At 37.1% G+C, this 15,727-nt stretch overlaps 2 protein-coding genes across 2 annotated transcripts; both read left to right on the top strand.

Moving 5' to 3' along the window:
- Positions 1-4,957: 4,957 nt before the first annotated feature.
- On the top strand, positions 4,958-5,254 carry LOC130840975 (keratin-associated protein 3-3). The gene has a single exon (XM_057717081.1). The coding sequence runs from the start codon at positions 4,958-4,960 to the stop codon at positions 5,252-5,254; it is 297 nt and encodes a 98-aa protein (XP_057573064.1).
- Positions 5,255-11,246: 5,992 nt separating this feature from the next.
- Positions 11,247-11,995, top strand: LOC130840809 (keratin-associated protein 3-3-like). The gene has a single exon (XM_057716733.1). It carries the CDS (start codon positions 11,284-11,286, stop codon positions 11,578-11,580), a length of 297 nt encoding a protein of 98 aa, XP_057572716.1. The 5' UTR covers positions 11,247-11,283; the 3' UTR covers positions 11,581-11,995.
- Positions 11,996-15,727: the final 3,732 nt, after the last annotated feature.

Raw genomic sequence — 15,727 nt, 5'->3', positions numbered from 1 at the left:
CTTTGAAGGATATCATATTCCAGTAGAGAACCAACACATGTACAAAAAATACAGCAAAGTTATTTGGGTGGATAGGGGGTGCCATAGAGGCATATAGGAAGGCATGACCAGTTCTGCTGGGGCCATGCAGAGAGTAGGAGCAGAACAGTATCATAGAAGTCATTGTTTTCCCTGTCCCAAATGCACTTACCTCTTTTCTAAGCCTTTCTCATCAAAATTACTTAATCCAACTCCTCCATGAAGACTTCTGGTCATTTCAGCACTCTTTCATCATATTTCCTCCTGTGGGAATTCTCACAGTCCTTGAAGGAGAAACTGTCATGACTTGCAGTAGGTAATTCTCACTTAACCTTTAACTCTTGCAATAAGACTATAACAGGTGATTATTATTTTCCCCCAAATTTGTAGTTGAGAAAACTAAAGCCAAAAACGTTTAATAACTTGATCTAGGTCTCACAGCATGTATGTGATATCATGATTCAGAACTATCTCTGAAACTCTTTCATTTCCTTATCATGTACATAAGTATATGTTGTTTGAATCATATGCAGAGGGATTTTTAGTCTTTTTCCATCAGACCAGATACTCCTTGAGAACAGGCACCATGTCTTCTATTTTTCTATCTTTACCACACTCTACAGAATATGTTAGAGATTCAATAACTACTTGACTTATAACTAATGGGTTTGCTGATCTGTCTCCCATGTTAACACTATAACTGAAGGGAATTTTTAAAGGTGACTGTCTGTTTGAGAGACAGTGGTTTTGAAAAAATGGAATGGGCAGGTTGGCAGTTTGGTTTTCCTTTAAAAAAAGAACTTTTCATGCTGTTCTACAAAGAGATCCAAATTCATTTTTCAGGTCACATATAGTTTTATGAATCTATATTTTAATATGTTCTGACTTCTGGCTAAAAAACTGACATCCTTTCTAAAATTGAGAGCTTACTTATGTTTATACATAATTGCATATGTAGACAATGTAGTGGATCAGTATAGAAAATCATCTAGCAGACTTTGAGCTTCTCAATCAAGATCATGTTACATATCTTTGATATTCATTTATTTTCTCAAATCCATGGAAAGATAGCAAGGTGAATCTGCTGGAAAAAAACATCCCACAGGTTTTGACTTCCCAAATATATCCAGGGCACACATTTTGAGAGGGATCATTTCTTACTTCTCAGGGAAATCACTTTTAACTCTTCATGCTCAGCAGTGATCACTTGTAAGAACACATTCTGGTTGGTAAAAAAGAGGAAAGTCAGGGTAGCTACTGATGTATTTACCTGTGATTGAATAAGTGGAGAATCTACATCGACACCATTTTGAAACTGCAACAGAAAGCAAGTTTGAATGTAGCAACACAACCAAATAAAACTGAAGGAGTGCTCATCCCATAGCTGATAAATAAGTTAGTAAGTTATTTGTATGGGATTAGACAAACAACAACAAGGAAACATTCTGATGGATGGAAGACATGTTCCCTGAGACAGATGGCTATAAAAGACTCACAGAGGACAACTTTGTAGAAGGAAGCCTTCCTTTGTAACAAAAATCTACGTGATCCACTGTCTCCATGTCTTGCTGTGAGTCTTATCTCCAAGGATGCTGCAGTGGTCCCACTAGCCCTGCCACAACAATCTGCTCCTCTGATGTATGCTGTCAATGTGGAGTCTACCTGCCCAGCACCTGTCCACATGAGATCAGCCTCCTTCAGCCCACCTGCTGTGACACCTACCCCCCCTGCTGTGTGCCTGACTCCTGTGTGCCATCATGTTGGCTGCTCAACAGCTGCCACCCTACTCCAAACCTGAGGGGGATCTCTGTCACAACCTGTGTGCAACCCTGTGAGTGTGAGGCAGAATCCTGCTAGCCAAAGATACTCAACAAGCTTGCCCACATTGCCCTAAGGGACTGCAATAGTCATTAAGAGCTGCTCAGCACATAGCCTTTGATATAAGAAGCTCTGGGAAAAAAAATGTTCTAACCCTGTGCCTTCAGTTTTGCCTAAGTATTCTCTCTGTGTTTTGAACAATGTTTTCAAATAAGAAGTGTGCTATCAAGGACCTTCTTACTTTAAATAAACAACACTCTTCCCCAAACCATATGCTGTCTCAATGTTTAATGCCATAATTACCTGACTCTTGACACATGCATGCATCATAAACTTATAAACATGTCCAGCAGAATTACACTTTCTGATGACATCAACATAAATCTCATAGTCAAAAAGAGGCCTCATAGAGATATGTAAATACATAAAGAAAATTGCCTGGATAATAAAATATACTAAACTTTAAGCTTAGAATCATTTTAAATTCCAACAGTACCTACTTTTAATTTTTCCCTGCCTCTGTAAGTAATTCACATACATCTTTAAAGAGGCTGAGAAATTGGCAATTAGGGATCAACAAACTCACAGAAAGGACCCCAGACATTGAGGTGAGCCATATTTTTTCATTGTTCCATTTAGGTGAAACTTTGAATGTAAAACTGTTTTGAACTGTAAAATACTTCACAAATGAAATGTCACTCTGATTTGTAAAGTTTTATATTATCACAAGGGGCTGTTATAAAAATAAATACATACCTTTTTTTATTCTAATCTGTTATTTAATACAATTAAGTAGACATTTATCAAATGCCTACATTCCAGTTATTGTCCTAGGCACTTGACAGAGACAAAGATTAAGACACAATTCCTACTTTCAAGGAGTTTGCATTGGAGTAAGAACCACAAATAAATGAGAAACTGTAATATATACCAGAATAAAATGAGGTTTAGATGAAAGGATAGGCAGTATACTTTGTGAGAGCAGAGCAAAGAATGAAAACATCTAGAAGAACTACGTAAAGTTTCTTCATGAAGGATATTCAAGCTGGTGCTTGAGGGATGAGTAGGATTTCAGAAGTGGCAAACTGGGGAAGGACAAAAGAAACAACATGGTCCTGATCACAGAGGTATAAAGGACCTAGGAGACACCAACCTTCATTTTTATTTGATGTGTTTTATGATAAATATCAATATTTAAGTCAAAATCAAACCAACTTCACAAACAAGTTCCTTTTCTCAAAATATATGAGGCTTACTTACCAATGACATTTAGTATCTTCTACTGATTTGTTTTAGCCAGATTTCTTCTCTTTTAAGCAGGCTAGATTGGTCTTCCTTAATGCCCCCTCAGAGACAACAGATTCTGTACTTTGTGTTTAATCAACAACCATCTGGTATCCAACAAATTATGTAATTTAGACTCTGCTATCTGAATACTTTTGTGCTGATCATGGGGAAGTATGTGGACATGTTGGAATCATAGTACATTACACATTGGAGATTATTTGGTTCAACTTCCTCATCTGCCAACCTACAGTAAGGCAAATCAAGGCCAACTGAGGTGAAGAATGTGTATAAGGCATTCCTCAAAGGAATTTACAACCTAATTGAAAATCTAAGACATGAAAACAAATAAGTTTACAAGGTAGGAAGTAGGTCAGTGAAAAAAGTGATTTCTAGAATGTCATGGTGCTAAGTCACATTGGATCAGATCCCCTTCCAGAACCCATTGTGATTTTATGAATCATGATCTCTTCTTCCCTGTTTCATCTTATTTTAAAGTATATAGTTCCTGGACTTCCTAGGTGGCGCAGTGGTAAAGAATCCACCTGCCAATGCAGGAGACACGGGTTTGAGCCCTGCTCTGGGAAGATTCCACATGCCACAGAGCAACTAAGCCCATGTGCCACAATTATTGAGCCCATGTGCCATAACTATTGAAGCCCACACGCCTAGGGCCCGTGCTCCACAACAAGAGAAGACACTACAGTGAGGAGCCTGTGCACCACAATGAAAAGTAGCCCCCGCTTGCAGCAACTAGAGAAAACCTGTGTGCAGCAACAAAGACCCAAAGCAGCCAATAAATAAAATTAATTAATTAATTAAAAAAATAAAAAAATAAAATAAAATATATAGTTCCTCTCAAATTGTACACTTTAAATATATGCAGTTTATTGTATGTCAATTGTATCTCAATAAATGTTCTTAAAGAAATAATTAATTAATTAATTAAAAGTATATAGTTCTTGTGAAAATGAATGAAGACTGAGGTGATTTTCTTTTAATGGTACATTTAACAAAAAAAAAAAAGTAGCAACTGGGTAGATCTTTCTTTCCAGTGCATTTACACTTCAACTCACTACAATATTGGTACGACTTTGAGAGTAGAGACTGTAAAAAAATAAATAAATAAAAATAAACACCACCACCACAACAACAAAACCATCTAAACCCATAGAACAATACAACCTTTGGAAACTCACTATAGATTTATCAAAAATAATGAAAAGGTTTCATCTTATTCCATTCTGGCTGTCACCTTGCTTGCTCAGTAGAGATTGAATTATATCATCAATAAAGAAGGCAAATATACCTGAGATGCATATAGTCATAAGCAACATTCATCTGTAAGTAGCTGTGTCTTTGTTGATCCAATTAATCATTTGAGTTGCATATTCTGAAATTAGTCATTAAAAATCATATTATGTTATGCATATTATTTAAAACTAAGGGGGAAAAATGAGGTGAAGAATTTAGCCTCTGAAACTACTGCTGAATTGTTACTTGAACTAATTATCCATAATTCATGTAATATTTGGCATTCCAAGACCCTGTGAAGATAAATTGTGACCATCTTCTGACAAAAATGACAAGTCAATGAGTCAAAAACATGATTACTTTAAGAAGGGCAGGAAATCTAAATGGACAAGTAAATACCAAACTGATGAGAGAATCTTAGTGGAAAGGGGTAAGCATAAACAAAAATGAGAGGCAGCCTTCTGGTTGAAACAACACCCAATGAGGGGACTATATAAGAGCCCCAAAGTAAGAGGAGACATTTCATCCTAGAAACCGCATCTTTCTCTCCAAGATACCAAAAGCAAACCGGATTCCCAACGCCATGGCTTGCTGTGCTCCCTACTGCTGCAGCGCCGCCAGCGCCCCCGCCACCACCATCTGCTCTGCTGACAAATTCTGTCAATGTGGAGTCTGCCTGCCCAGCACCTGCCCACACACGGTTTGGTTACTGGAGCCAACCTGCTGTGACAACTGCCCACCACCCTGCCACATTCCTCAGCCCTGTGTGCCCACCTGCTTCCTGCTCAACTCTGCCTATCCCAACCCAGGCCTGGAAACCATCAACCTCACAACCTACACTCAGCCCAGCTGTGAGCCCTGCATCCCAAAGTGCTGCTGACCCACGGCTGCCTCACTCAGTGCCTGGCAATAACACAGAAGCTATCTATTCGGCATTCACTTGCCTCACTAGTTTATCAGATATTGAGGTAGACCAGATGGCCTAGGTATGGAAAACCTACTTTTCATCTTAATGGAAAGAAAAACAGGAAATTTTTATGGTCATTTGGCTGAGTAACCATTTGGTTCATTTGGACAGGTGAATATAATGTATTATCAAAATAGTATTGAAATCTATAAGACCTCAGACTGTATTTTCTTGGTCACGTTGCTTCTTGCATTCCATTTCTTGTATTGGGCATTTTCACAGAGGAAAAATAATTTCTTGATGGGTCTTCCAATAAACTTTATTTCTGTGGCAACATGTGTTCTTCTTTTAAGTTAGAGTATTTGGTATATTTTTTTCATTTAAAAAAAAAGGTAAAGGAAAGATAATGATTATTTTTTTAAAAAAAGAATCTCTTAGAGGAATGACTGAAACTAGCTTACTGACATGGCTTGCTAACTTTTAACTGCTTATCTTTTATGTTCACCCTCTCTTCTCTTCTTCAGACAAATACAATTTGGGGTGAGCCAACATTTATTTGCCTACAATTTGCCAGGTAAATCACATGTATTAATTCATGTAACTCTTAAAACAGCATAATCGGAAAATGAAGCTGTAGGAGTGATTCAACATTCTCAAAGTCACAAAGTTAGTTACTAAGAAAACCAGGACTCAGCTCCTTGTATATCTGTTTGACTTTAAAGCCCAATTCTTTCTACCACATCACAGAGCCTCCACTGCTAATAGAGCCAGAAGCTTAATGAACACAGTTATGACACTAACTTAAAATATGCAAGAGAAGTAAAAATCTAAGAATCTTTAACAAAATCATCCCATCCAATTGTAATAGAAAAAGATATACTGGCTCATAGATTAAAAGTGGTATTCAATTCTAAGACCTGGGTCGTTTAGTGGGCTTACCATTTTGGCTCCATTTTCCCTTGGAGAGAACTTAAAGTGGTCAATTCTGGTAGTAGGGCACTAGGAATATATCTCTACCTGCCACAATATTACCCCAGTAATGAATAGAATGCAAATATTTTCCAGGTGATAGTCTGAGAGCTAGAGCCGAAGCCTAATTAAACATGGTTTAATCTACTACTGAATTTTACTTCATTTTACAACCTACTTAATTTTATCTTGTGCAGATTATTTTTCCCAGCCTTAGGTTACATGTATATAAATATATAAATATAAATATATCTTAAAATAGATAATACATGTTATGTATTTATATATAAGTATATAAATACATATGTAAAGACGTATGTCAAAATCTGAAAAAGCATTGAGCTGAAACCAAAAGAATGCATGTGAAAAAGAAAAAGAGCAAGGAAGAGGAGAAGAAAATGCCTTTAAATAAACATGTTTTTAAATGTCCTCAGTATGCCTATCAGTCTCTTCAGAGAGGGATTTTTCAGAGGATCCTACAGGCTTATTACTAGCTTGACTGTGAATGAACAGAACTTAGAAGCCATGGGGTAGATGGAACACAACCTGGGATACAGTCAACAAGGGATTTAGTCCGTTTACTCATTCACTAGGCCAGCGTTTCTTGCATGTCTCCCCCATGCCAGGTTCCAAATCTGTACCAAGGGTATAAGGATAAAAGAAATGTGTTACCTAAAGTGCCCTCAAGTTCCTCTCAAATTTGGTGAAAGAGACAGACAAGTTATTATAATCACAGTGTATGTGTTCCATATATGTTATATGAACATAATTATAATGCTGTGTGATTTCTGCTGCGACAGAGATGTGAGCAGTGTGCCAGGAAAGCCCACAGACAGAGTAACTAAAACCCAGATTTACTTGGTGACTCCGTGTCAGGGTGAGGGACAGTTATGGAAAGCCTTCGAGCTATCCAAGCTACGCATTAAAAGATGACGCGGCAGAAGAGGTGAGGAGCAGCTGTTCCAGACAGAACAGCAGCTTACTAACTCGTGGATGCATTTAAGATGGGAGAGACTGAGGCCAGGGAGAGAGAAGAAACCCAAAGACCCTGAGGTGGAGCCCTCCAGCAAAGGGGTTCAGGCTGAACCCTGGAAGCAATGAGAGATTTCAAACAAGAGACTTAACAACCACATTTTACTTTTTACTTCTATTTCTTTTTTATTATCAATCTTTATGTCTTCACTGTCACAGGTACCCCCACTGACTATAGAAAGGTGCAATTAAAACTGGGCAAGTTCTAGTCTCACGGACATAGAGAACAGACTTGCGCTTGCCGAGAGGAAGGGGAATGGGGGAGAGAAGGACTGGGAGTTTCAGATTATCAGATGTAAACTATTATATATAGGATGGATAAACAACAAGGTCCTGGGGAGAAGGGTGGGGGGAAGGGATAGTTACAGAGTTTAGGACTGACATGTACACACTGCTATGTTTAAAATGGATAACCAGCAAGGACTTACTGTATAGCACAGGGAACTCTGCTCAATATTATGTAATAACCTACTTTGTAAAAGAATTTGAAAAAGAATAGATACATGTACATGTGTAACTGAATCACTTCGCTGTACGCCTGAAACTCTCACAACATTGTTAATCAACTATACTCCAATATAAAATAAAAAGTTAAAAAAAAAAACAAGATCCTACTGTATAGCACAGGGAACTATATTCAATATCCTGTCATAAACCATAGTGGAAAAGAATATAAAAGAAGAATGTCTGTATGTGTATAACTGAGTCAATTTGCTATACAGCAGGGATTGGCACAACATTGTAAATCAACTTTACTTCAAAAAAAAAACTAAGCTAGTTCTTCTGTGTGTTTGTGTGTATGTGTGTGTGTATATAAATTTTTAGCACTTTGAAAATATACCATCTCATCGAGAATCACCATGTTTTTCCTGCACTTGCTTAAAGGAAAAATGTACCCTTTGTTTCTAAAAATAAACTGTGCTTAATGTCTTTGACAGATACTTTAAACTTACATTTTAAACCACATAAAAGTTAGCTCAATCCCAAAAGTCCTGTATTTAGCTTTTAACATGTCAGTCACCAGGCCATCAAAGGCAAATTATCTCACCTCCTTAGGACTTATGATTGTAATTTATAAACAAAGGAGAGCTATTCCCAGGTCTCTGCAATGGTCTACATTGCAGAGAAAATAGAATTTTAATAAAGTACTACAAGCCTTTTCAGTAAAAGATATGAGTTTATTCATAAACTTGGTATTTTACAACTGTTTCTAATCTATAATCCAAAGTCTTATTTCTAGTTATAGAAACATAATATTCCATCCAGAATAGTAACAATTCCTTTATTCTTATAAGGTTGACTCAAAATAATATGCATTCTGAAGAGATTGATATCTTTCTGCCATGAAATTCTAACTGTGAGAGTCTGCAAACACCTTTATGTTTTTCTTAAAATGTCAAAATAATTTTCCTTCTGCTTATTCTTTGCTCTTAGAACCCAGTCTTTTTCATAAATTATAACAACAGTAATTTATAATAATACATTATGTATATGACAAACCTTCCAACAGACTCAAAGTTTCATGAAAGCGGAGGTGACACCTATTTTGTTCACTGTTGTATATCCAACTTTTATCACAGTGCCTGACACATGGTAACAGCTCAATAAATGTCTATTGAATTATTTTTTAAATACTGAAAAAATGTTAATCAGTCCTGAGTAAAAGGGTGAGCAATTTGGCAGGTATTCACTCAAAGATCAACCTGAGGGAAATCCAGGGACACCAGCAAAGATCATGAACTCTTTCTTCCAAGCAGAGCCAGAGAGAATTTTTTAAATTTGAAATTTATTCATTTCTGTGCCAGCCACTTTCTCTAATTATAGGTGTGAACTTTTAGGTAAATGTTTGCTATTTCCTGTAAAGTTGCTCTTTTACTTACTTTCTTCTGCTTCTTACCCTGAGTTTGATCTGCAACTTGCTTGGATAATGATTATAATAATTTATCTTTGTGTAGCACTTTATGATTGTCTATGGACATTAACCCATTTTTTATCTCATGTGAGCCTCACAGTAATCTTCAAAGGGAAGAATGTGGATATAACTACCCTTATTTTACAAAGGAGAAAGATGAGACTCCAAAAAGTTAATTGCTTGCCATAACAAGAAAGGTAGCCAACAGTACTGGGACCAGGAAAGAACTCTTGTAACTCTTTATGTGGTCCTCTTGTATCCATACCCCCACCAGAAAAACATCACACAGACTTTCCCACCATCATGCACTGAGATACACGTAGACTTAAAGGAAGAGAGAAGAACCATGGCTGGAAGGATGAGTGAGTCAAAGTTGAGTGGGAATGGTTTGAGTCATCAGGATGACCCTGGACAGGAGCCCTCTCTGTGCTCCTTCTTATATGCGGAACTATGCTTGAAGTCTAAATGGTCTACTGGAACTAGAATCCAGGTCTTTCCTACCACAGCTACATTTCATTTGGGGAGAAAATGTACTATTTTGGGGGAAAAAAAAAACAGTGAACGAAATCAGTTGTGGACAGATTAGCTTAGGTCCTTAACTTCACTTTCTTTTGGTAGCAATATTAGTATTATGGTGTTAAATTATTCTTTTACTTAGTGTGTAGACATAGATAAAAATTCAACTTTCCCACACAGCAGAAACAGAAACAAAGCAAGCCTGTTCTCAATAGAAGGATAAATGTCCAATGCATATATGAAAGAATGTTTTAATCTAACAGTTATGAAAGAAATACAAATACTACAACAATCAAATTTCATTTTGCACCCACCAAATTGGCAAATACTTTAAAAATAAAATACCCATCAAAAATATAAGGAAACTGGAATTTCCAAACACAGCTAGTGGAAATATGTAAGCAGAAAAAACAAACAGACAGTTGAATAGAACCATTCTGGAAAGCAGAATGGCAATGAATATCAAAGGCCTTAAAATATTGTTAATTAACATTTATTCCAATAATTCTACCCAATAATTAGTCCTGTTTCTGAAATGATCAGAAATATGCATAAAGATTTCTGTACACAATTGTTACTATTGCCACAATTATCATAGAGAAAAGTTGCAAATAGCTTAAATGATTAATAACATGAAATTTTTAAGCAACTTAGAAGTACAGTTATATGATGAACACTAGGAAATATTAAAAATAACATTATCAAATAAACTTAAGAATGCAAGATAATGAAAATGGATACGTTTAAGTGAAAATGCAAGTTTTAGAACTGTGGGTGCAATGTGATTCCAGTGACGTAATAAAATGATAAACAAATGTATGAAAAATAACTGGAGGGACATATGTAAACATCAATAGAGAATTTCTCATGATAAGATTATGGATAATTTGTTTTCTTTGTACTTTTCTATATAGTCCGAATTTTTTAATGAATATATATTATAACATTTTATGATAAAAATGGAATAATAGCATAAATCTCCATATTAGTGTAAATTTGATCTTCAAAAGTCCCAAAACTAAAGTAATACAATGTTACATGTCAATTATATGTCAATTAAAAATTAGTTAATTTTTTTAAAGTTTCCAAAGCTAATAGAAAGTTATTAAAATTGAGTTCTCTAAAAAAAGAGTAACCAATCTGTAACATATAAAAGTAAAGAGAGAAAAAACTGACCAGTGCTAGAGAAAAGACCTATGTACCACGGGTGTACTGTCACTCACATTCCCCACTGGGGCTGGTGTTGGAATTATAATAGCAGAAGCCTTTGGTGATACCTCATAAAGCTTGTGTTCTAGTGACAAACACCAAGAGTAATAAGTTCACATTTAGCAACAAACTCAAATAAAGGTTAACTAGGAAAATGAAGACTCTTTACAAGCATCTAAATGTCAAACCAATTAAAGGATAATGGGTACACTAACATAAACAAGAACCAGGAAAGAAGCCTTCTGGTTGGACCAACACCCATTGAAGAGGGTATATAAGAGCCCCAGAGCAAGAGGAGACATTCACACCTCAGGAGCCTCATCTTTCCTTAAACCAAACCAAAAGAAACCAGATTCCCAACGCCATGGCTTGCTGTGCTCCCTACCGCTGCAGCACCACCAGCGCCCCCGCCACCACCATCTGCTCTGCTGACAAATTCTGTCAATGTGGAGTCTGCCTGCCCAGCACCTGCCCACACACGGTTTGGTTACTGGAGCCAACCTGCTGTGACAACTGTCCCCCACCCTGCCACATTCCTCAGCCCTGTGTGCCCACCTGCTTCCTGCTCAACTCTGCCTATCCCAACCCAGGCCTGGAAACCATCAACCTCACAACCTACACTCAGCCCAGCTGTGAGCCCTGCATCCCAAAGTGCTGCTGACCTACGGCTGCCTCACTCAGTGCCTGACATGGAAAGAGTCAACCCAGAAGTGTTCACCTGTCTCAGTACCTGCAATTAACTGGCTCTGCTTTCAAAGTTGGAACAAGGATGGTGCTATCACTGAACGCCCACAAAAAAGAAACCGAGAATCAGAATGTAAAGCAATGATATTCCAATAAAGAGCTTAAAAAAAAAAAAGAAGAAACCGAGAGACTTTCAATGGCCACGTAGCGGACATCAGTAAACGAGGACAATTGGAATAGGTGGATGCCTATATGTTTCCCAAAGTTGTTCAATTTCTTCATATTAAGGTGCATCTTCCCTTGGGTGCTTTGGGAATTCTGCTTCCAGTCTTGAATGGTATATCTCTAGAAATTGGGGAGCTTTCTTCTTGATTATCCTAATAAATTTTACACCTCTGGCATAGCACAAGTGTGTACAATTTCTTCTGTTTATTTTTGTTAATCCGTTAAATGTATTTCTTAACTCCAAAGGTCAGAATTTTAAAAAACTGAGAACATCTGTAAAACCGAAAAGGGTGGCAGTACAGACAAATATTTCTTACCCTTGTTGTTCTTGTTGTTTTAAGAAAACTAAATGGCTTTGCATATAAAATGATCCAGTATATCAGCATAATATCCCTGACTTGTCTCTCCCCAAAACGGTTTAAGGTAGGTTGGGAAATACTGAATATGATCCAAAGACCAAATATGACCTCATAGGTCAACAAATCCAGATGCGTGATCTATTTGCGCAAAAAAATAATAATGTCACTCATTCAATAAACATATTAAATACCTATTATGTACCCTGTATTGTACTAACCTTGCTAAAAATGAGCTGACTCTCTGGAAGGTGAGGCAGATACATACACAATACCCACTCACTCTCTTATACAATTATAACTATTTATTGACTGCCAGGCATCATATTATAATAAAAATACAAGAGCTCTACCAGTAGCATTAGTGAAGTGCTGTTGTACCACAAAATTGAGAACAATGAAGAAATTAAGATTGATGCACCAGGGACAAAGAGGAGAAAGACATAGTCAAAGACAAATTGACTGAAGCTGGAGATCAAAAGAATATGGAAAAGAAGATGTTGTCAAAGACAGACTAGGCAGTAGTGTTACGTCACCAACTGATCATGGGAGCAGAGAAGGAGAGAATTGAGAAAAGAAATACTGAGTTCTGCTCTAGAAAGGTCAAGACACAAGTGGCATATCTAATGAAGTTTAGGCAGCTGGAATTTGAACAATAATGTTCTAGGAGGAAGAAGATGTATGGGAGGAGGTGCAGACGTCTGTGTAATGGAACTTGTCAAGTACTTGCAGAAGGCTGGATTGCATGCACACAGGATGAAATTCCATGAGGTTAGCATAGTGTGGCTGCTGGGGGATAAAGAGCTGAATGGAAATACCAGAAGTCATTTGATGCTAACAGACTTTCAATTTCCAGCCTATCCAGAGTGGACAAAACTCTTTGAGTACCTTAGGCATTCAATTGATATTCCAGAAGGACACACCAAAGGAGCAAAGATCACAACCTTGAGTAAAGAACACACCAAATTACACCTGCCCTGGAAAAATCTAACACCAAACCTGAGAGGATCAAGAGGATCTTCCAGTAACTTAACTTCCTGTCAGAACAAAACTCAACACTCAAAACTCTGCAACATAATTGATATTTCCTAAAATATATCATCTAAAATGGACAGCATATAATTAAAAATTTCCATATATGTGAAGAAGCAGGAAAATTTCATCTATAATGAAGAGAAAAAGCAGCCAATAAAAATAAGTCCGTAGATACACAGAGGTTAGAATTAGCTGATGAAGATCTTAAAACAGATATTATAAATATTTTCATGGATTTGCAGGGAAAGATGAACAATATGTGAAAGGAAAAGAGTGGACGAGTTGAGGAATCTCGCCCGAAAAAGTGAAATTTTAAAATTCTGTGGACTTCCCTGGTGGCGCAGTGGTTAAGAATCTGCCTGCCAATGCAGGGGACATGGGTTTGATCTCTGGTCTAGGAAGATCCCACATTCCACAGAGCAACTAAGGCCGTGTGCCACAGCTACTGAGCCTGTGCTCTAGAGCCTGTGAGCTACAACTACCCACACACCTAGAGCCCATGCTCTGCAACAAGAGAATCTACTGCACTAAGCCCAAGCCACAGTGAAGAGCAGCCCCCTCTCGCCACAACTAGAGAAAAGCCCACGCACAGCAATGAAGACTGAATGCAGCCAAAAAATAATAAAAAATAAATAAGTAAAACAGTAAAAAAAAATTCTGCTTAATAAATAACAAATTAAATTTAAATTAAGTAAGAGATAAGCAAATGAAAATTCTAGAACTAAAGAGTATAACCAAAAATTCAATAGATGGCCTTTATAGAATAGAAACTGCCAATTTAAGGTGAGGTCAATAAACCAAGATAACTCAAAATAATCTTAAGATAGAACAAAATTATCAAAACTAAAACACTGAAAACACCAAAAAGAAGAAAAATGAACAGAACCTGAGCTTCTAGGTCAGTATCAAGTGGTCCAATGTACATGAAATTGGAGTTCCAGAATCATAGTAGAAAGAAACTGAGGCAGAAAAATTGGGGGGAGGAGAAGCTGAAAATTTTCCAAATTTAGTGATATAGTTTATTAACCCACAAATTCAAGAACCTCAACAAATCCCAAGCAGGATAAATACAATCTAAATACACACACACACACACACACACACACACACACACACACACACACACACACACCATCTAGATATATCATAGTCAAATTGCTGAATTAGCAAAGATTAATAGAACATCTTTTAAAAGATGAGGGGGAAATACACATTAAAAGGAGGGTAGCTGAGAGATAAAGAATGTTTAACTTCTATTCAGTTAAGAACATTTAGCCAAAGTGTTAAAGTATAAAGAGAATTACTAAAATCAAAACCAACTCTGCTCAATGAATAATAAACCCTAAGAGACCATTTTAATCGATCTATGTAAAGTATCCAGGTTTGGTTTTGGTTTGGTTTGGTTTAATATTTCCATTTCTCCTGATTCCTCTCCTGCAAAGAGTCCCTCTGTTTTGTTTTGTTTTGTTTTGTTTTTGTTTTGTTTTGTTTTTGTTTTTTGGCTGCATTGGGTCTTCATTGCTGCACATGGGCTTTTCTCTAGTTGTGGTGAGTGGGGGCTACTCTTTATTGTGGTGCAAAGGCTTCTCAGTGCAGTGGCTTCTTGTTGCGGAGCATGGGCTCTAGATGTGCAGGCTGCAGTGGTTGCAGCACGTGGTCTCAGTAGTTGTGGCTCACAGGCTCTAGAGCACAGGCTCAGTAGTCGTGGTGCACAGGCTTAGTTGCTCCACAGCATGTGGGATCTTCCCAGACCAGGGATCGAACCCATGTCACCTGCATTAGCAGGTAGATTCTTAACTACTGTGCCACCAGAGAAGTCCCCAGGTTTGGTTTCAGTTATTTGTTTCTCCATTATCAGCTATCTAAGGCAGTAGTGCTCAGAGTCATAAAAAATTTTAACTTCATCAGAATAATGGGGGGTTTTCCCCATAGATATCTTAAAGATTCTGCAGACAGTTTGTTCTGTACATTTTTTAATGAAATAAATACCACAATTAAAGCCAAAAAAAGTGAAAATTGGAGATAAAATTTAAGAGAGAATCCAAAAAATTTACATCTCAAATCCCTATCCATTCAGCACTGCACCGGGGAGTTCATGTAGCGGAATTGCTGGAAGCTATACTATAGAATTTTATTCCCAAGTTCCAGTATTTTTAATTTTCATGAAATTAGGGCCTTCAAAATTAAATAAATAAAAAAATAAAAAGATAAGACAGTTTCCACGTCCCAGAAGAAAAGTTTCTTTGCCCCTACTCTGAAGTATCATTAATGAGGGTTTAATTTCCCAAGAGACTGAAAGATTATAATACAATTGGTATTCCATTCTTATTAGTGACACAAGGAAAAAATAATATCCCTGATATAAAAATGAGGCATAGAAAATGTGGAGAAAGTAAGTTTCAGGAAATCAAAGATGACAAGTCCATGTCTTGAGAACCAATTTTTATTTTGGCCTCGAGGGCAAAAATGATGCCCATCGGTTATGTAAAGTGACTTTTCAATTTGCAC

The sequence above is a fragment of the Hippopotamus amphibius genome, chromosome 17 (assembly GCF_030028045.1).
Source record: "Hippopotamus amphibius kiboko isolate mHipAmp2 chromosome 17, mHipAmp2.hap2, whole genome shotgun sequence".
In the NCBI taxonomy this organism is placed as follows: Eukaryota; Metazoa; Chordata; class Mammalia; order Artiodactyla; family Hippopotamidae; genus Hippopotamus; species Hippopotamus amphibius.
The sequence above is the reverse complement of the archived record's forward strand: the minus strand, read 5'-3'. Positions and strand labels throughout refer to the sequence as shown.

What these genes read in the sequence shown, in the direction of transcription:
- LOC130840809 (XM_057716733.1), top strand. Translation starts at nt 11,284, where the DNA reads ATGGCTTGCTGTGCTCCCTACCGCTGCAGCACCACCAGCGCCCCCGCC.
- LOC130840975 (XM_057717081.1), top strand. Translation starts at nt 4,958, where the DNA reads ATGGCTTGCTGTGCTCCCTACTGCTGCAGCGCCGCCAGCGCCCCCGCC.